At 50.9% G+C, this 18,544-nt stretch overlaps 8 protein-coding genes across 8 annotated transcripts; 7 read left to right on the top strand and 1 right to left on the bottom strand.

The window, feature by feature from the left end:
• Nucleotides 1-1,114: 1,114 nt before the first annotated feature.
• Nucleotides 1,115-2,662, top strand: JCM6883_003477 (uncharacterized protein; the record flags this gene model as incomplete). The annotated part of the gene is made up of 4 exons (XM_076630183.1): nucleotides 1,115-1,551; nucleotides 1,617-1,908; nucleotides 1,972-2,134; nucleotides 2,184-2,662. The coding sequence occupies 4 exons, from the start codon at nucleotides 1,115-1,117 to the stop codon at nucleotides 2,660-2,662; spliced, it is 1,371 nt and encodes a 456-aa protein (XP_076489941.1).
• A 275-nt stretch (nucleotides 2,663-2,937) lies between these two features.
• Nucleotides 2,938-6,694, top strand: JCM6883_003478 (uncharacterized protein; the record flags this gene model as incomplete). Its single annotated transcript, XM_076630184.1, has 12 exons — nucleotides 2,938-3,128; nucleotides 3,328-3,393; nucleotides 3,454-3,751; nucleotides 3,816-4,017; nucleotides 4,084-4,161; nucleotides 4,240-4,588; nucleotides 4,659-4,739; nucleotides 4,837-4,851; nucleotides 4,917-4,988; nucleotides 5,049-5,223; nucleotides 5,294-5,363; nucleotides 5,439-6,694. 12 exons carry the CDS (start codon nucleotides 2,938-2,940, stop codon nucleotides 6,692-6,694), a joined length of 2,853 nt encoding a protein of 950 aa, XP_076489942.1.
• Nucleotides 6,695-6,956: 262 nt separating this feature from the next.
• On the top strand, nucleotides 6,957-7,522 carry MRPL32 (mitochondrial 54S ribosomal protein bL32m MRPL32; the record flags this gene model as incomplete). The annotated part of the gene is made up of 2 exons (XM_076630185.1): nucleotides 6,957-7,326; nucleotides 7,395-7,522. The coding sequence occupies 2 exons, from the start codon at nucleotides 6,957-6,959 to the stop codon at nucleotides 7,520-7,522; spliced, it is 498 nt and encodes a 165-aa protein (XP_076489943.1).
• Nucleotides 7,523-7,794: 272 nt separating this feature from the next.
• On the top strand, nucleotides 7,795-8,913 carry JCM6883_003480 (thaumatin family protein; the record flags this gene model as incomplete). The annotated part of the gene is made up of 5 exons (XM_076630186.1): nucleotides 7,795-7,890; nucleotides 7,957-8,354; nucleotides 8,423-8,504; nucleotides 8,617-8,710; nucleotides 8,819-8,913. 5 exons carry the CDS (start codon nucleotides 7,795-7,797, stop codon nucleotides 8,911-8,913), a joined length of 765 nt encoding a protein of 254 aa, XP_076489944.1.
• A 1,716-nt stretch (nucleotides 8,914-10,629) lies between these two features.
• Nucleotides 10,630-11,679, top strand: JCM6883_003481 (cleavage and polyadenylation specificity factor subunit 5; the record flags this gene model as incomplete). Its single annotated transcript, XM_076630187.1, has 8 exons — nucleotides 10,630-10,646; nucleotides 10,705-10,718; nucleotides 10,784-10,853; nucleotides 10,923-11,223; nucleotides 11,285-11,301; nucleotides 11,366-11,424; nucleotides 11,484-11,556; nucleotides 11,613-11,679. 8 exons carry the CDS (start codon nucleotides 10,630-10,632, stop codon nucleotides 11,677-11,679), a joined length of 618 nt encoding a protein of 205 aa, XP_076489945.1.
• A 407-nt stretch (nucleotides 11,680-12,086) lies between these two features.
• On the top strand, nucleotides 12,087-13,447 carry ERG25 (methylsterol monooxygenase; the record flags this gene model as incomplete). The annotated part of the gene is made up of 7 exons (XM_076630188.1): nucleotides 12,087-12,296; nucleotides 12,377-12,454; nucleotides 12,540-12,620; nucleotides 12,682-12,771; nucleotides 12,835-12,995; nucleotides 13,063-13,135; nucleotides 13,196-13,447. 7 exons carry the CDS (start codon nucleotides 12,087-12,089, stop codon nucleotides 13,445-13,447), a joined length of 945 nt encoding a protein of 314 aa, XP_076489946.1.
• Nucleotides 13,448-13,750: 303 nt separating this feature from the next.
• On the bottom strand, nucleotides 13,751-15,592 carry GCD7 (translation initiation factor eIF2B subunit beta; the record flags this gene model as incomplete). Its single annotated transcript, XM_076630189.1, has 6 exons — nucleotides 13,751-13,811; nucleotides 13,881-14,306; nucleotides 14,376-14,480; nucleotides 14,572-15,121; nucleotides 15,299-15,444; nucleotides 15,519-15,592. 6 exons carry the CDS (start codon nucleotides 15,590-15,592, stop codon nucleotides 13,751-13,753), a joined length of 1,362 nt encoding a protein of 453 aa, XP_076489947.1.
• Nucleotides 15,593-16,353: 761 nt separating this feature from the next.
• On the top strand, nucleotides 16,354-18,514 carry JCM6883_003484 (uncharacterized protein; the record flags this gene model as incomplete). Its single annotated transcript, XM_076630190.1, has 5 exons — nucleotides 16,354-16,443; nucleotides 16,519-16,650; nucleotides 16,712-16,993; nucleotides 18,170-18,376; nucleotides 18,455-18,514. 5 exons carry the CDS (start codon nucleotides 16,354-16,356, stop codon nucleotides 18,512-18,514), a joined length of 771 nt encoding a protein of 256 aa, XP_076489948.1.
• Between the last annotated feature and the right edge of the window lie 30 nt (nucleotides 18,515-18,544).

The raw sequence follows: 18,544 nt of genomic DNA on the forward strand, positions 1-18,544 counted from the left end.
TTGAGAGGCAAACGATAGAGTTGTAGATATAGTAGAGGGGAAGTACAAGTCAAATAGCGTTGTCAGCGTCGTGATCGATGAGGTGGGGAAAGGAGAGAGGATCGTGCCGGAGATGAAGAGTTGGAGAGCTCTGAAGAGCTTTGTGGAGGTGGAAGGTGCTCGAGACAGCCGTACTGAATGATGGAGAGAACTTACAGAGTGCGGTAGCTTGAGTTAGAGAGCGGCGATGAGGTGAAGAAGTGAAAGAGGGAAAGTCAATTCGCGAGAGGAGTTGTTCGCGTCTTTTCATCTTTCCCAGCTATCGGTCTCTATTCTGATCACACTGAGCCATACACCTAGTACTAGCAGCTTAGTATCGACCCACCTCAGCAATCCGGAGCTAAAAGAGTGGTGATTCTCTCTCGCTTTCCCGTCTTTCACTCAATCCCTTCAGCAGCGCTTCCTACTCGTCACTTGCGACATACTTTCCTCGATCATATCTCTATGTACGGTCCTTCGGTTCAGATGGGACCTTTACCGTGCTCTTCGAGGACTAGGGGAACTCACGAGATGACGAAATAATTCTGGATCCCTCTTACAGCCTCGACCAGACCTTCCATACCGATCTAACATCTCCAGACGTAATCTTTGACCTTTCGTATCCATCGGGAGCGGGTGCAGGGATGTTGTTAGATATGAAAGAGGGGAGATTGTTTGGGCGATGTTGAAGCAGCTTTGGGAGCCATCTTTTCGGAGGTTGCGGTGATTGGGAGAGTATCGGAGATGGTTGGTGGACTTCTGAGGATGGTATCAGCAGCCTCACGTGCTTGGATACGTCGGAGAGGTCGGTGCGGGGTCGAACTCGAAATTATTATGATGAAAGGAGGGGGGAAGCTTCAGGAAGGGAGATCCAGGTCTCGGGCGGGCGGGCGAGTACGATGCAGCTCCTCTGAGCTACTCGAGTCGAGGAGGAACATTCACGCTCGAATAGTGACTTGGAAACCGTCGAGTTTCGTTGTTCGATCAATTTCTCCCTTCTTCACGTCTCTTCGATGATTATCTGATCGATACATACTTCCCTTCGCCTTACAGTATCACGCCAGAGCTACCCATGCGCTGAATTGGACGACGCTGCATGCCCCTCACAACAAACTCGGCTCAATCGATGATCCCTCCCTCTCGCCATGGCCTCTCCCAACTCTCGAACCGCCCTATCCTATCAATAATATCAATCTCCTTGCTACTCCGCTTCACGACAACCCTCCTCCTCCTCTTCTCACATCGTTTCCTCCCTTCCTTCGCCGCCGACGCAACCAAACTCTCTTCTCCCCTCTTCCCCTCGTATTGGGAAGCATTCGTTCGATGGGACACTGTATACTTCCTCGAGATCGCGAAGGATGGGTACTCAAGGGAACAGAGATTCGCGTTCTCGCCTGGATTGCCGGCGATTTTCAGATTCGGAGGTGAACTCTTGAGGAGGGTTAGAGGGGCAGAAGAGGTCTCATTCGAGGATATGGTACTCGTCGGAATAGTATCGACGACGCTAGCTACGGCTGGAGCTGCGATACTGCTGTAGAAGTGAGTGTCCTCGAGTTTTCATTATCCCTAGTTCTGCTCACATTCTCTTCCCCGACTAGACTATCCTTGCATCTCTTTCGATCTCGAGAATACTCTCTCATCACATCGACCTTGTTTCTCCTCGCTCCAGCCCGCGCAGTCCTCCACGCCGTTCCCTACACTGAACCCTTTTCAGCTCTCTTCACTTTCGCCGGAATGCTCACCTTCATTCAGCATCGTGATCTCCTCTCTTCGATCATGTTTGCATGTGGAGCGACGTTTAGAGCTCAAGGGGCCGTAATGGGATTGGGTTTCTTTGGATGGAGGTGGATTCTACAGAGACCGTTCGCAGCGAATCGATTGTCCCTCAAAGTACGCCCTCTTCTCTCCTGGAATCGTCTACAGTCGACTAACTGTGTCTCACCTCTCGCTCAGCGTCTCGTCCAAGGCATCGTTGTCACCTCGTTCCTCTCTCTCATTTCAGCTTCCCCTTTCCTTGTCTTCCAAGCTCACGCCTACCGGGAACACTGCTCTTCGTTAACCTCACTTCGACCCTGGTGTTCCTCAACATTCGGGTTCAGCTACGGTTGGATTCAGAGTCACTACTGGTTCGCAACTTCTTTCTCTTGTCCTTTCTCGAACTACAGACTTACTCGATATTGATGCTGATACGAACGTCGGTCCATTCCGTTACTGGACGCTGCTCCAACTCCCCAACTTCCTTCTCGCTTCCCCCGTCCTCCTCCTCTCATTCTCTGCTTCCTACTCGTATTATTCCTCGCAACCTCGTTTCGTCCTCGCAAGAACCCTCCCTTTCCTCTTTTCCCCATCATCCCCTCCACCGGAACAACAACGCTTGTTCTTGAGCCCAGCGCTAATGCCGTTCATTCATCTTCACACCGCGACGACTCTGCTACTCCTCGTTTCGTCACATGTTCAGATCGTATTGAGGTTATGTATTGTGGACCCGGTCGTATGGTGGTACGCTACGGACCTCGTCCTCGCTCGAGCTCGAGAAGGAGAGGGAGACCGGAGACGGAGATGGGGAGAGAGATGGATTTGGTACACGATCGTTTGGGGGACGATTTCGATTGTTTTGTGGGCCTTGTTCTTACCACCTGCCTAGAAGTATGTATCAATCAAGCAACTGTATCAGTCGTGGTGTAGGAGGAGTCGAGAGAGAGAAAGCGAGTGGTCTTAGCTTTGCCTCTTTGCGTGAAAATCGCAAGATGATTTTCTGTTCATTTTTCGCTGATCTGCTCGTCTAACACAAACTTCGCTACCTCGTCTTTGAGTTTCCGAACCACGTGAGAACTGCTTCCCACCAGATAGCGACGGCGTTTCTCCGAGTCTCCCGACGGTTTCAACCTCTTCGATCTCTCCCATGCTTTACCTCCCGCGATGACAGAATCAACACCTCTACTACCTTCAACAGGCCACAGATCATACACACCATCGCTCTCGACGTCTACCTCGCGAGGTCATCAAATCCCACCAATTTCAAAGGGAGATGTCAACGTCGACAACCGGGATGAGCTGGAGTTACCTGACGATTGGGTCAACTTGAAGGATTGTAACGTGTTCCATCTGGTGTGAGTCTTCTATATCTAGTCTACCAGGCAGAGAGGAGGAAGACGCAGACGATGCTCGAGTGGGGCCGGACCTCGATCTTCTCGAGGAGGCGCGCTGTAGAGAGCAGTCTGTTGTAAGGAGGGATTTGGAAGGGCCTCATTCTGATTCGAGCGCGAGCGATTCGAGCTGACTAGTTTTCAATTTTCATTTTCCCTTTAGGCATGAGATTTACAGGTTGTTCACGAGTGAGATCCCGATCGCCATCACCGAGGAGCAGATGAGAGAGTGAGTCTCTTTTATACCTGCAACGATCCCGCGAGAGAGCTGACGGAAGTATCGCAATAGTCCAAATGTCGTTTTCCACCTGAACGACGTCCTGCGAAGCGACCTCGAAACGACCTACAACTCGCCTTGTATTGTCTACGTCCTCCTCCTCACTCGACTCCAATTCCTCCGTGAACGAGGTGCAGCACTCGCCTCGACAACGCTGTGCGAAACTCGAGCAAACTATTGCGAGTACTTTGCGATTCACATGCTGCGACATCAGGGAAGGTCGGTTCAGGGTGGAGCAAAAATGCAGCAACTGGCGATGGCGAGGGCACTCGTCGGAGGATTGCACGCATTTCAAGGTGCTAGCGAAGAGGTGAGCTTGAACTATGAACTCTCGGTCAAAGAATTTTCGAGTGTTCAAAGTTTCGGATCACTAGGTACTGGAACGAATCAGGAAGAACGAGGGAGGTACGAGTCGAGTATACGCTCAAGGCGCCGGGAAGACGAACGCTCTCGAATTGGCCATTTTAGGGAAAGCGAAAAAATTCATCAAGAGTGATGCTTGTCAACGAGTCATCACTGCGATTTACGATGGGAGGATTACCTATTCGAGTTCGAGCTTCTTCGATCTCTTGCCAGGTGAGTAAGGGTTACTCTTAGCGCCTCTCTTCAGAATCGCTAAGCGCTTTCCATTCTTGCGAATAGATCGTTGGAAAACGAAAGACATCTCGTTGTACAACGTTCGAACAGCTCCTCTGCTAGATCATTATCGTCTCCGAGTTTGTGAGTCCTCCTCAACGAATCTACCGTGACTCGTTCACTTCGTCTTTGAGCCTGAGATGTTCGATGTCTGTCCTCTAGCGAAGTACCGTAGCATGATCGACGTCCTCTCCTTCGCCATCCTCTTCGTCTCCTTCCTCCACGTCATCATTGACCGACACTCCCGCGAAGAACTTATCCACATGTCAACCTCGGAACTCTGGTTCTTCTTCTACGCGCTCGGATACTCGTTAGATCGGTGCGCCGGAATCTTCGAGCACGGCTGGTCGGTATTCGCGATGGGACTGTCGGCACCACTCGATATCTTCAGCGTACCGATCTATGTTAGCGCGTTCGTGTTGAGGGTTCATTCGGTTAGTAAAATGGATCCGGCGATGAGTGATAGGGCTTATGCGATTCTGAGTTGCGCCGCCTGTTTACTCTTCCCGAGGTCAGCTCAGATTTCACTCTCCCGAATGGCAAATCTGAGCCAGCCGACTGATTCGTCTTATCTTCTTCAGAATTGCTTTCACGGCGATTTCGAAGAATCTATTCATTCTCAGTCTGAGGGCAATGCTCGCAGAATTCTTCTATCTCATGAGGTGAGTATCCATCGATTCCCTGCGTCTTACTCTTGTTCTCCTCTCTGCAGTGTCGATATTCGGAAACTAACTCATCTCTCGCACTCGACTCGCACAGTGTCACTGTATTCTGGTACGCCCGATATTCCCCCTCTCACGGAGCGCAGGTACTGACTTGCTCGCATGACCATCGATCAGCTTCCTTGGGTTCGTCTTCGCGCTCAATCATCTCTGCGACGGAGCTTACTCGGTCACTCGGATCTCCGAATGGTGGGCCGCTTACTCTCTCTAAGCGTGATTCGATGGTCCCTGACGTATCCTCATCTCTAGGCTGGTATTCATTTACTTCGGACTCGACGGCACCGGAATCGACAAATCGACGAAATTCGATCCCGTTATCGGTCCGATACTCTTTATTTCGTTCGCTGCTCTATCGAATACCCTCTTGACGGCTGTACTCGTCGCGATCTTGTCGACAACTTATTCGAAGATTGCCGAGGATGCTGTGAGCCTTTCCGTCCTGCGAATCGTTTTTGCTTTGAGGTTGCTGACTCTGACGCTTTCCCACTGTATAGGATGCTGAGAACATGTTCAGGAAAGCGGTCATGACGCTCGAAGGAGTCAAAAGTGACAGTTTGTTCGATTGTGAGCTCAGATTTCCCATTCTCTCAACGCCTTTGCTTCGACCGAGCTCACCCTTCTCCCTTTTACTGTTCGCAGATCTACCTCCGGTCAATTTGATCGCGATCACCTTCCTCTGGCCTCTATCTCACGTCCTTTCCGAGCGCAAATTCCACTCTCTCAACGTTCTCTGCACTCGAATCCTCTCTCTCCCAATCCTCCTCCTCATCGCCCTCTACGAACGCGAACGAGTCTCCGAATCCGGTCTCCACAACCTCGGCGACCGAATCAAGAACTCTCTATCTTCCCGACTCCCCGTTTCGCTTAGTGAGAAAATGAGTCTCCTCGAAGGAGCTCATTGGGAGACGGAAGCCGTGTTCGAATACACTCCGAGCGGTGACGAGAAGAGTGATAATGAAGATGAAGAGGATGAGGTCACGATGGGAGCGGATGAAGGGATTGAAGAATGGATCCTAGAGGGAAAAGGTCCCGATGGTCAGAGGAGAGTCAGCAGTCGATTCTCGTCAGCTCTCGATCCGGCGAAAGTCCAGGAAGCAATGATGGAAGATCAACGACTCAAACCTACTGGAGGAGGAGGAGGAGGAGCAGGAGCAGGAGGAAGTCCGATGGTTCGACGTCGTTCTTCTGCCGCACCGATTCCGATTTCTCGACAAGCTTCTTTCATACAGAACGCCGCAGCCTCCTCTTCACCACCTTCGATATCTCCACCAGAGAATACATCTCCTCCTGTTCCTCCTCCAACAGCTGAACCGTCAATTCTTCGACGAACTCGACCTAGAGGAAACAGTACTTCCGCCGCCGCTACGACTGATCAATCCGTCCAATTCGCTACTCATGCTCGACCTCCTCGACGACGCACAACTCGAGACAGTGGTGCTACGACAGTCGAGCGACTCCCTCCGAACGCTTCTACCGCCGCCGGACTCTCGTCTTCTCCTCAGCATTCTCAGCACGTCGAATTCCCTCAATTGACGGCTACTTCCGCTCCTTCTCGGGAAAGTCCGTTCATTCGTCGATACTTGAATGGAGAAGCTGTCGCGGCGAACTCTTCATCGAACGCGTTAGGGAGAAGATTGAGCTTGAGTCAGACTTCGAGGGCGAGAGCTTGGAGTGAAGCTGCTGGTGCACCGGGAGCAGCGATCGGAAGAGCAGCAGGAGGAGGCGGAGTCGACGAGTTGACGATGGCTTCGATGATGAAGATGATCAAGGGGTTGGTTGAGACGGTCGATAGGTTGGAGATCAAACTCGAACTTCAAAAAGGGAAAGGGAGGGAGAGGGATATCGACGATGAGAGCGCGATCGACGACGAGGATGATGACACTGATACACCCTAGATCTCTGAAGTATTTGTATCTGTCTGAAATGATTCCGCATCTGTACAGTATCAGTAGTCATTTTCGCGTTTTGGCTTTGCTCAATTTTTGTTGGATTGCATTTTCCTCCTTTGAATTTGCTCGTTCCTGGTCAGAACCACTCAGCTTCATCTATGCGTCTTCACAGCGAAATCGATGAGAAGAGAGACTGCGAAAGGTTGCTCGCGAAACGATCGAGCCAAGTTCAACTTTCAGCTCAGTCTTCAACCTCTCATCCACCACCATGGCCTCAGTAGCAGCGATCAACTCTCTACGGACATCACGCCAGCCCCTTCAACGCCTCGCGGCCTCACTCCTCCCAGCGACTTCACTTTTCGCTTCCCCTTCATCTCGATTGACCAACTCTCCCGTCTCCTCCTCTACCGCCTCCCTTGAACCTTCTACCTCCTCAGTATCCTTCTCTCTACCACTCGCTGGTCCCTCCTCGGCTCCCGCGACCGTGTTCGCATCCCTTACTTCGCTCATTCCCGATTCCCTCGCTGCCGGTCTTCGTGACCTCCTACCGCCCTGGGTTCTCGCCGTACCGAAACGAAGGACGACTCACTCTGCGAAGCGCATGAGGAGCGCGAACAAACACCTCAAGGAGAAACAAAGTCAGTCTCTCCCTCGCTCCCTCTTCTGTCTCTGACTCCAGGCTGACTCTCGAGTGTGAGTACGTTAGATTTGGTGGCATGTCCTGGGTGTGGAGCGCCAAAGTTGTCTCATCATTTGTGTCATTCGTGTCATGTTGCGTTTAGGAGGGAATATCACAGGGAAGCCAAGGAACAAGGGATTGCACAGAAACCGTAAGGGGAACAGTAATATTAGGTTGTCATTTACTACGATATCGATTCACGGGAGAGTAAGCTGGGAGAGAGCGAGAGAGAGAGAGACTCGGGACTGGTTCGCAAGTTTTCTTTTTCTCTTTTCGAACCCTTGCGCCTGTGCGCTCGCTCCCCCTCCACCTCGTGCTCCATCGAATCACGAACCTCTCCCGTCGGGGATTCGCCAAGGACACGCCCTTGATCGAAGGCTCGAACAGCTCAGCCTCTCTTTCCTTCGTTCATCACTTTCCGTACAGAATGTTCAAATTACACTCACTCTCGTTGCTCTTGATTGCTCCACTCGTTCTCTCAAAGTCTCTAATCGTTACCAACAACTGTCCTTACACCGTTTGGGTTCGTCCTGTTGCTCTCCTTCCCCTTATTCCGCTCGATCCTCACTCAGATTCATTCGTTCCTCAGCCGGTCATCTCGAACACGAATATCGGCGGAGGCTACACCGGTATGCGAGGCTGGGAAGCTCCTCCTGGTGACTTTCACGTAGCCGAGATCCCCTCCGTCTGGAACGGACGCATCTGGGCTCGTCGAGGGTGTTCATTCGACGAGAACGGGAACGGCGACTGTTTAGCTGGGGGATGTCCCAATGGAGCGTTGGAATGTGGTGATCAGATGATGGGGAAAGAAGGGAATCTCGTAGAGATGAACCTGAACGATCAAAGAGGCGGGTTGGATTGGTACGATATCAGCGCAGTTCCAGGGTTCATTCTACCCATCACGCTCGTACCTGGAGATTCCAAGTGTGAATCCGTCCACTGTACGAAGGATCTCAACCCTACTTGTCCTGACGATCGTTTGAAAGTGTGAGCACAATCCGGTTCAATTCAGTCTTCCCTTGCACAGTTGACTAATTTTACTGATTGGCTTTCAGCATCGACAACGGAGAAACGATCGCGTGCAAGTCGGCTTGTTTCGCGGGAGTCAACGCTGGAGACAATTCTGCGAATTGTTGCGTGAGCTCTCGTTTCTCCTTCTCTGTCACTTCTCTCTTCTCCTCCCCGCCTCTCGCTTTTTCTTTGTTTGTTTCGGACTGACCGCCCTTCCTTCTTTTCTCTGCGACAACAGAGCGGTTCCTTCCTTTCGCACGAAGCTTGCAAACCCGAAATGGTCGATTTCTATTCGTTTTTCAAAGATGGTTGTCCCGCCGCTTATGCTTATCGTGAGTCGTTCATTGTTAGAATATTCTCCCTTCCTCGTTTCCCGCGAGCTTGAAACCGAACTCCCGCTGACGATTCATCGCCTTTTCCCTCGTTCCCGTGTGAAACAGCTCGCGACGAAGACCCTACGAATGTTCGACCTCGTGTCGTCTTCACGTGTGACACCTCCGTGCCCTGGTACAGGATCACTTTCTGCGGTCAATGATTGATTCGTTGCCGCTGTTCTCGTTGTCTTCGTCTCTCCTCTATCTACATTTTCTCTCTACTCAGTCTAGATGACGAGTCCCTTGTTGCGTGTAATCATCTCAGCTTTCTCCTGCTCACACTTGTCGTGCCGCAGTCGATCTCGGGAGAGAGAAAGTCAAAGCTCTTCCAGTACACAGTACTCGCCTTCTCTACAGGTATTCATCCGTTACAGTCTTCAATCTCCGGTGATACAGAAACAGCTCCTCCAGTCATTGGCCCTACTTGGCATTTCTTTCGCGTATCCATTGAATCAGCAGATACGCCAATCCAGCAATGAGCAGAACTCCTGCGACCGCAATCATCTTTGTTCGAGTATCTGCACCCTGTCCATCAGAGAACACAACAAACAGTCAGATCATTCCATTGAAGTAAAGAGCCTTTGACGGACGATCATTCCTTTGAATCGCTTTTTCAATCGATGACGGTGTTTCTTCTTCCGATGACCATGATGGTGGTGAGGCTGTGATTCGTGACGAGAATGATGAGATTTGTGCGAGTGAGGAGAACCTTTCTCCTTGTCCTAGAGAGCCAGGAACGAGGGTAAGTAGCCGGTTTGCGAGACTCAAAGGGAAACACACCCTTTCGTGCTCTCTGTGACTACGCTGGCGCTGCATGAGGAACAAAGGTCAGTAGCAGTTCGCTATCTTATGGAGCACGCCAAGTTCTGGCCTTACCCCGAGTGAATGAGTCTAGTCGAAAGCACGGATTTCGCGAAAGCTTAGTAAACTGTCACTCTCTGCGAACGAAAGCGCGACTCACTGTTGATCCCTTCTCCTCGTGATGATGATGGTGCTTCTTATGTTCCTTGTGCCTCTTGTGCCCCTTATGCTTCTTGTGCTTGTGTTCCGAACGATGTTCCCGTCGATGCCTTGAACGACCTCTCCTGACTCGATCATCCGATTTCTCGTCTCTACTACGATGTCGATCTCTCGAGCCCGAGCGTCCCTTATCGTCACGGCTGGGTGATCGGCGCTCCCTCCCATCCCGGTCGTCCAAATCCGAGCCTGACCCACTTCGTCTCCTCCTTCGACCTCTGCTTTCTTCCTCGTCGCTCCTTCGTGAATCACTAGCCCCCTCGTCCTCCTCCTCCTCTTCAGAAGTTGGGTCACCTTCTGAGTCCGATTCGTCCCTACGCCGTCTATCTCTGCGCGATCGAGGCGAACTACGACGAGGACTCCTCCTCCTCCTTCCGTTCTCCAAATCCGACAACTCCTCGTCCGAGCTCCCTCTACGTAGAAGTCCATCCCGCTCCCTTTTCTCATGCTCATCTCTTCCTCGTCGGGGATTGTTCCCGTCGTCGTCATCCGGAGGGGGTCTGCGTCGTTTTTGTCTTCTTCTGTTCCGCGAATCTGAGCTAGAGTCTGACCCGTCATCGGAATGATGTCGCCCCATAGTGCCTGACGGATGGTGCTGAAGGTCTCGCTGAGGAACGGAAGAAGCCGTACGGAGCAGAAGAGAGACAAGGAACAAGAGCTTCGTGCGCTCGAAGGGACGAGCCAAGTCCGGATTCGTTCCGCGGAATGACCAAGCCGCCGAGACAAACATTGTAGCAAACAGGCGACCGGAAGGTGTCGTAACGCCGGAATGGAGGGGCAGAGCACGTTAGGGTGAAGTGCAGGGAACGAAGAACCGAGAGAAGTTTCGAGACTCCTTTGATTCCTCACTTCCAGCAACGATGAATACTTTGACCATGTGAGTACTTAGATTAACGCTCTATGAATCATAGGCGCTGACCAGCTCGCTCCCGCAGTTACCCGTTGAGCAGTAAGATGGTTTCATCTCTCCTTCATCTCCCCACTTCGCTCATACCTTTCCTCTCGCGCTGCTAGACTATTCGTTCGCTACGAAAGAAGCTCAAATAGATGAGGATCCATCTGTCAACGCGCGCCTTCAACGATTGTACGAGATCTCTCATCCTTCCTCTCTCCTCGCTCTCAGTCACTGATAACTCCCTCTTGACTTCTGCAGAGAGGACGACTACGAGAAGCACGGTATGCGACGTACAGTCGAAGGACTCCTCATCGTTCACGAACACGGACACCCTCACGTCCTCCTCCTACAAGTCGCGAACAGTTTCTTCAAACTCCCAGGGGATTACCTCAAACCAGGGGAGGGGGAAATCGATGGATTGAAGAAGCGGATGCATCAGAGGTTGGGACCTGAAACGGATTCGGGGATGGGGAATGGATGGGAGGTGAAGGGGGAGAAGGATTGGGAGATTGCGGATGCCGTGGGCCAGTTTTATAGACCTAACTTTGAGGGATTCATGGTAAGTTCTCTCGCTCTGTGAGTGTGTCGAGATGAGGACTGAGTCGGTTGCTCGTCGATAGTACCCTTACATTCCTGCGTGAGCTATACTCGCTTCGACTTTCTCGATTTCAGTTTTGCTCACATTCTCTCTTGCCTGACAGTCACATTTCGAAACCAAAAGAGATCAAGACTTGGTACCTCGTACAACTACCACACAGTCGTGCGTCTTCTCTACGCTCTCAGCTGACAGAAGCTGACTCGGTTCTCGCCTTTGAGCAGAGGTTCTCACGGTTCCTCGAAATATGAAACTCATCGCTCTACCGCTTTTCGAACTCTACGACAATGCAGTCAGGTCAGTCGACTACATCTCGTCCCTATTGACACAGTAGTTGACTCTAGTGAAAGCAGATATGGCCCTCAACTCGCTGCGATTCCTCACCTCCTCTCTCGAATCAATTTCATTTTCGAGAACTGAAAGCTCACCCCTCAGTCCTGCCCGCGCACGTATACCCACTTGTCCTTTCTCCTCCCAGTTTTGCTTGTAGGATCTCTGTCTCTGTCGCTTTATCGCTCGCAAAAAATGTTCTTTTCTTTTTATACCTCGCTCTCTTCTCCTGTTCTGTGCTGGTCTCTCTCACTCTGTTCGCACGCAATTCCCTAGAGCACATCGTTCGATTTCGCACGACCGAAGAGCGAGAACCTGGAAGAAGTCCTCAGAAGTGGGTACCTGTAAGCCAATCAAAGCGATTTGAAAAGGAGCGAGCAGATTTGCGAGAGGAGGAGTGACTTTCGCCGAAGTTTGGCCGAAGTCTCCAAAGTCGAACTATCTTCTCCTTCCTCTCTTCTTCTCTCATCTCATCGCTTCTCTTTCCCTCCAACAGAATGGAGTCACCAATCATTTCTCAACTGTACAACAACGCGACCGTACTCGTGACAAACTTTGTCGAACAAGCGAAATCTTACAACCCCGACCTGTACTCCTCAATCGACCTCACTCAGCTCAACTGGTTAGAAAGGCAATGGGCAGCTTGGTATTCGTATTGGGGTAACCCGATTATCGCTACTGGAATCATGTCATTCGTGATGCACGAGGTGAGTTCCACCAAAGTGGCGGCAATTTGTTACACGCGTCGAACGATTCAACTTACACCTCGAATTTCGTTGGGGATTAGCTCGTGTATTTCGGTAGATGTATTCCTTGGATGGCAGTCGATAGGTTTGGTTGGTTCAGACAGTACAAGATTCAGGATGTGAGTCTCTCTCTCCCGTTCTTCCCTTTCTTCCTTCCGATTCTTTCGACTTTGCTGACACAGCCACCTTTACCGCGTTATGTAGAACAAGATTCCTTCAGCTAAGCAGCAATGGGAATGCACGAAATATGTATTGAAGACTCATTTCTCGGTTGAACTACCTCAAGTCAGTTATATCGTTCTTCCTCTGCCGCAATGCAAAGACTAACGCGCGGCTCGATCTGTAGATCTACTTGTTCCACCCTATGGCTACCTCAGTCGGTATGAAGACATGGGAAGTTCCGTTCCCTTCATTCTTCCGCGAAATGGTTCCCCAGGTGAGTTTTCACTTCTCTCCTGCTCTTCCCTTACCATCTCCTCATTCTCTTCGCGTCCTGTAGATTGCTCTCTTCTTCGTCCTGGAAGACGCATGGCATTACTTCTCTCACCGACTCCTTCACCACCGATCAATCTACAAACACATTCACAAACTCCACCACGAGTTCTCGGCTCCTTTCGGTCTCGCTGCTGAATACGCACACCCTATCGAAATTCTCGTTCTGTAAGTCGTCATCGCCTCACTTTGCCGAAAGAAATCGCACTAACTCCCGAGTTTTGCTTCTTCTTAGCGGTCTCGGAACTGTCGGGTCTCCCCTTCTCTGGTGCTGGCTCAGTGGAGGAAACATGCACTTGATCACCATGGTACGCTGTCTTCATTTTCCCGTCTTTCTGCTTGATCTGACTCTCGTTTCCGTCTTTCAGTACGCCTGGATCTGTCTCCGTCTCTTCCAAGCCGTCGACGCCCACTCCGGTTACGATTTCCCCTGGTCGCTCAACAAATGGTTCCCCTTGTGGGCCGGTGCCGATCACCACGATTACCACCACTCTTCGTTCGGAGATTGTTACTCGACTTCGTTCCGACACTTGGATTACTTCTTCGGAACCGATAGGAAATATCACGCTGCGAGGGAGAAGCAACGTGTCGCGAAACAGGCAAAGTTGAAGGCTCAATAAGTAGTATCGCGGAGTAGACACCTGCAATTTCGTACTTTTCAGACTATTTACCCTCCTTTTCATCAGTCGTTCCTTTCATACTCGCACTCTCCTTTTCAGTACCGCCCTCGTTTACCTTAATTCCCACCCTACTTGCCTGACGCTGTTCTAGATGTCTGTAGTTGTTACCCGTTCTTAGGAGATTGTCAAGTCAATTTCATCCGCATTTCACACAAATCCTCTCCTCTCCGAGAAGTCCAAGGCCTTGGAACAGCGTGGCGAAAGGCTCCAACGTCAGGAGCAAAGAGTGTGGATTCCATTGCCTCATGATGACCCGTACATATCGTTCAACAAACGATACAGTAGAGAAGAAGGATGTCCGCCTCTGTATCACCCCAATCATCGTCAGTCTTCTGATCTACATTAGAGAGAGAGGAGAGAAGGATGTACTCACAGGTTACTAATGTAAAGATTGACCAATTCCGCCGAAACGACATCATAATAAGGATTCAAAACTTCCGTTTCCCCTCCTCCTCCTTCTCCATCTCCCTCCCCTTCCCTCTGTTGCAATCCCAATACTTCCTCCGGACTCCTCAAATCCCTCATACCCCAATTCAACGCGCCCCCTTCTCCTAAATACACCGGACTGAATTTAAACATCCCTCCAACGACGACGACGGGTACTCTCATAGCTTTTGCCGCGACACATAAAGGTAAAGATCCGGAAACGGATAGGAGAGCTCCATCGGCGAGGATGACGTGAGGACCGAGGAGAACTTTCGAACAGCGGGGGAGGAGTGCGAAAATGTTTGAATCGGGGATTAGAATCGTTGGGATATTGGCGGAGGAGAGGGCGAGGGCGGTTTCTCGTCCGGAGAACCTAGTCACATGCGAAGGAGAGCGAGTCAGTCGATGCAGTGATGAGAGGGGTCAAGGGATAAAGACTTACGATGGAGCGGTTTCAGCAACGATTACGGTGAATTTCCGTTTTCTTGCGGCATTTTTCAGGAAAGCTTCGACGGTTTTCGAGTGACCGATTGTGAGAATGAATTCTCTATAGTACGAGTCGAGAGTAAGGTAAGAGAGAGATGACAGATCATCAGCTTCCGACATATTCGCAAGAAAAGAGACGATTTCAAGCTCACCCTGAATGAATATGATCTATTGATTGTTCCCCGACCGTTCGATAAGTCATTTCCACCTCATCCATCAATTCCTGAATCGCCTCGATAAACACGGGTTTCAAATGAAAACTACGTTTCGAGAATTCGTCCTCCCTCAAAACCAACGTATCGATTAGTGGTCTCGACGTCGGCCTCTGTCCGAGGATCGTCGAAGAAGAAGGGGAAGAAGGTTGTTTCGGAGAAGGAGGAGCAGAGTTAGCCGGAGACGAGACGAGAGAAGTTGAACCTCGAGGAGTTACTTGAGGAACTCCTTCGGGAGTGGGTTTGTGTCCTAGCAGATCAAACATGCTTCCTAGAGCTGCACCACTCTTTGCTTGACCGATCAGGTCTCGGTCGTGGTGAAAGAAAGGTTCGGTTGGGACTCCTGCGACGGCGGGAGTTTGAGGGACGAACGGAGTTGAAGGGGAAGAGGAAGGAGAATCGGAGGTGTCGAGGTGGTTGGAGAGGGCGGTAGCGTATTCTTCTCGCATGAGGACGCAAATACGTCGACACATGTTCGTTACGACGAGCTCTACGAGAGAAATTATGTCAATTCCGGTTCCGAGCGATACTTACTCTCGAGCCAGTTCTTTCGTATTTGCGACATTCCGCCCGTGCTGCCCATCTGTGACAATGGAGATGCAAGGAAGGAGAATCGCGAATACGAAAGAAGCGGATCGACAACAAGGAAAGCGAGAATAGAACTGACCTTTCGGACCCGCATCCTGTAAAACCTTCCCTACTTCTTCGATATGCCCGATCAACTGCTCGAACGAGTAAAATTTCGCACTCGCTACGACCTCTCGTAGCAGCCGTACGACCTCGAGCGCGACTTGACGAGAACCGACAAGTTGTCTAAACGAGAGAAACGAGAGTCAGCTCGACTACACGGATTCAGTGGAGCTCAGGGGGAGAGAGTGTGTACTTACCTTCTTCGTAGTTTGGTAGCTAGCCCTTCTATCCTCTTGTGAACGTTAGGTTTACTGACTGATTCCGACAACATCGCCTTACACTCCTGGATTGATCAGCTTGCGACGATAGGGCTGAGCTGGAACAATCAAGAGCTCACCATCGTATCTAACCCGACAGAACCTGGCTGAATCGATCGAGAGGGAACGAGTCAGACTTCAAACAATTTCCGAATTTCGCTTGATCTTTCTTTTGAACTATTCACTCGATTTCGTCATTTGCCTGCTGATGAATATCGTACAGCGATCATCCAGTTAGTAGCCGCGCCAGAACTCGACCAGTGCTCCGCTCTCACTCACTTGTCGCTCAGATCTTTCACCCGCTGTCTCTCGTCTGGCAAGCTCCCCTGACCCTTCTTCGCAGACCCTTCCATATGCTCGATCGATCACATCATCTATGGCTAGTACCGCTTCCCCTCCCGCGGACAGGTGACGGAGGATCCTTGCTCACTCCCACAAAATCAGGCTCGCTACCTCCAACTCTCCTCTTCTTCGTCCTCAGCGGTCTGGATCGTCATTGAAACCTGCTCGCAAGATACTAGGCATACAATCGATACAGATCGGAAGTTGCAGTAAGTTCCGCCCATTCTCGCTCGGAATTCAACTCAAATTTCCACGTTATGTATCTGCTCGCACCGCTCTTTGATCAAGCGCGAGCTCAATAGGTGGAGGACGCCGACGAAATGGAAACGTTACTCCGATACCTTCTCCCAATTCACATTGATCGCGACAATTGAAGGCGAAGGTAAGGCGACCTTTTCTCGTGTCTCTCGCATGTTCTTCCTTTCCTCCCTCCATGCCTTTCTGGTCTAAGAAGCCTCGTGATACCGACGTTTTCCCCACCGTTCCGACCTACGAGGTCCTTGACGAGTTCATGTCAGAGTCGGTGAGCACGACAAAGCCATCTCATCTCATCCCCGCAAGAAACTGAACGCTGACAACTTTCCCAAATCCTCATTAGAACGAGATACATCAGCTAAGCTCTTCACAACCTGAACACGATAAACAAGCACGGAAACTACGAGCGAAGATCAGGAAGGGACACTACGCGAGGTGGACGAAGGAAACTGCCGCGCTGTTTCACAAGAAAGCTGTGAGTTCTCTCTCTTGTACAGCAGCGAGTGCTCTTCTGACATTGGGATTGCCTAACTTAGCGCGAGTTCGTCAAGGCAGCGATGGACGAGCATCATTACCACGTTCGTCGAAACTTCAAAGTGGAATCCGATGCCGTCAAGTCACGGCGATACGAAGAATTCTACGTCGACGTCATGAGGCCTCTCGTACACGAGTACCTCAGAGCCTCAGACGTTGCGACAGACGATCGCGCTCGAATCAGTCGGAATCGATTGGCAAACTTGCAAAGCCTCCTCGACGAATTCGAACTCGACTCATCGGATCCGGATCCAGTTGCGCGTGACCAGCTACCTGAGATCAAAGTGAGTTACAGTCTCCTCTCTCTCGTTCTATCGGAATGAATTGCTGAATCGTCGTCGTCTGCGCAACGTATTTTCCCACTTCCTCAGCGCATCTCCGCCTTCGATATCACCTCGACCCTACCTACGTTGCCCCAAAGCATCCGCCTTAGACCCCTCCTGCTTTCCTCGTATCATTCACCCGACTCGTTCCTCGACTCTTCGAGAACTCTCGTCGATCCTCGCCCACTTCCCTACTGGTAATCGCACCTTCGAACGCTCGACGAGCTGGCCTCGACCTGTAACTCTTCTCCCCCCCGCGCTCTTATTTCCGCTACGCTCGCTCTCCCTCGTGTACTATTCGTCTGTCGTTGGTACGGTACTTTTCGCAATTTCCTTTCGTTCTCTCTGGGTCGCCGTTGTCGGCCTATGGCCTTCTTCGCCGAGCTCTTGGCCCCGCTTCGCGTCATTGTGCTTATCTCACGCTCGTTCCGCTTTAATCGTCCGCGGCGAAGTTCCGGAGGTAGGGCTCGTGATTTCGGAACCCTGCGCTTCTGGATCCTTGCTCTTGCTTCTTCCTTCCCGATCCAGCTGAACCATCATGTCATCCATTCGACGGCCTAGGAGCATGAGGGCCTCTATCGATTATGTGTCACGGGCCAGCAGCTCCGATCAGACTGAGTTGAGTTCCCTTCTTTCATCGTTGTGTTGATTTGCGCTCACACCTCGGAAGTGGCCTCAGAGATTCGAGATTCCGCTCGCCGTTGGATAGGTTGTCAGCATTCGCAGTTCGTCGGCGTCAACCCAAAGAGAAGCGACAAGTTGTGTCACAAGTCGTGAGGCACGTTTGGTCGGGATCCCCTGATCCACCCTCTTTTCCACCTATCCCTGATTCCAAGTTCCTCGACGGGCTTGTAGGAGACCATGTAAGTACCTTTCAAGCTCGAGCTTTTCATGAAGCAGAATGACAAACTCGTTCTGTTCAATTTTGTTAGCCCGCTATTCACAGGTTCTCACACAAACCAGATCAAAATCACAAACAAACCAAAGAACTGCGAGCTAAGATCCGGGCACAAGAATACGCACATTGGGCGAGTCGTTACGCAAATGTCTGCTACAAAGAAGCGGTTCGTTTCACCCTTTCTCTTTATCCGCGACCTCGAGTTTGCTGATATTTGCTGAATCGACATGTACACTCAGCTGAAGTTCATCGATGCTGCGGAAGTAGAGGACGAGTACTGGATCAAATCTCGTCATCTCGCGAACGATATGGAGGGACACCTAGGACATCTCGTTGAACCCTTCTTGCTCAGATACCTCCAAGCCAACGATATTCAAGGAGAGGAACAAAGGAAGGAGGCTCGCCTCCATAGGGTCGGAGTCTTAGAAAGCGTACTCGACAAAGTTGTAAGTTTTTCACGTTTCACTTTTCCGACTTCATGTTCTCACGAGTCTCCCACCGTACAACCTTTCTCGCTTGTACAGTTTCCGTCTTCGTCTGATCATGGATCGTCTCAAACTATCGCCCCGACTATCTCCCGCTAAATCCAACCTCTGTGTCGCTGCGAACAAGTC

This window comes from Sporobolomyces salmoneus, assembly GCF_050403485.1.
Source record: "Sporobolomyces salmoneus JCM6883 DNA, S_salmoneus_JCM6883_v1_ctg8, whole genome shotgun sequence".
Lineage (NCBI taxonomy): Eukaryota > Fungi > Basidiomycota > Microbotryomycetes > Sporidiobolales > Sporidiobolaceae > Sporobolomyces > Sporobolomyces salmoneus.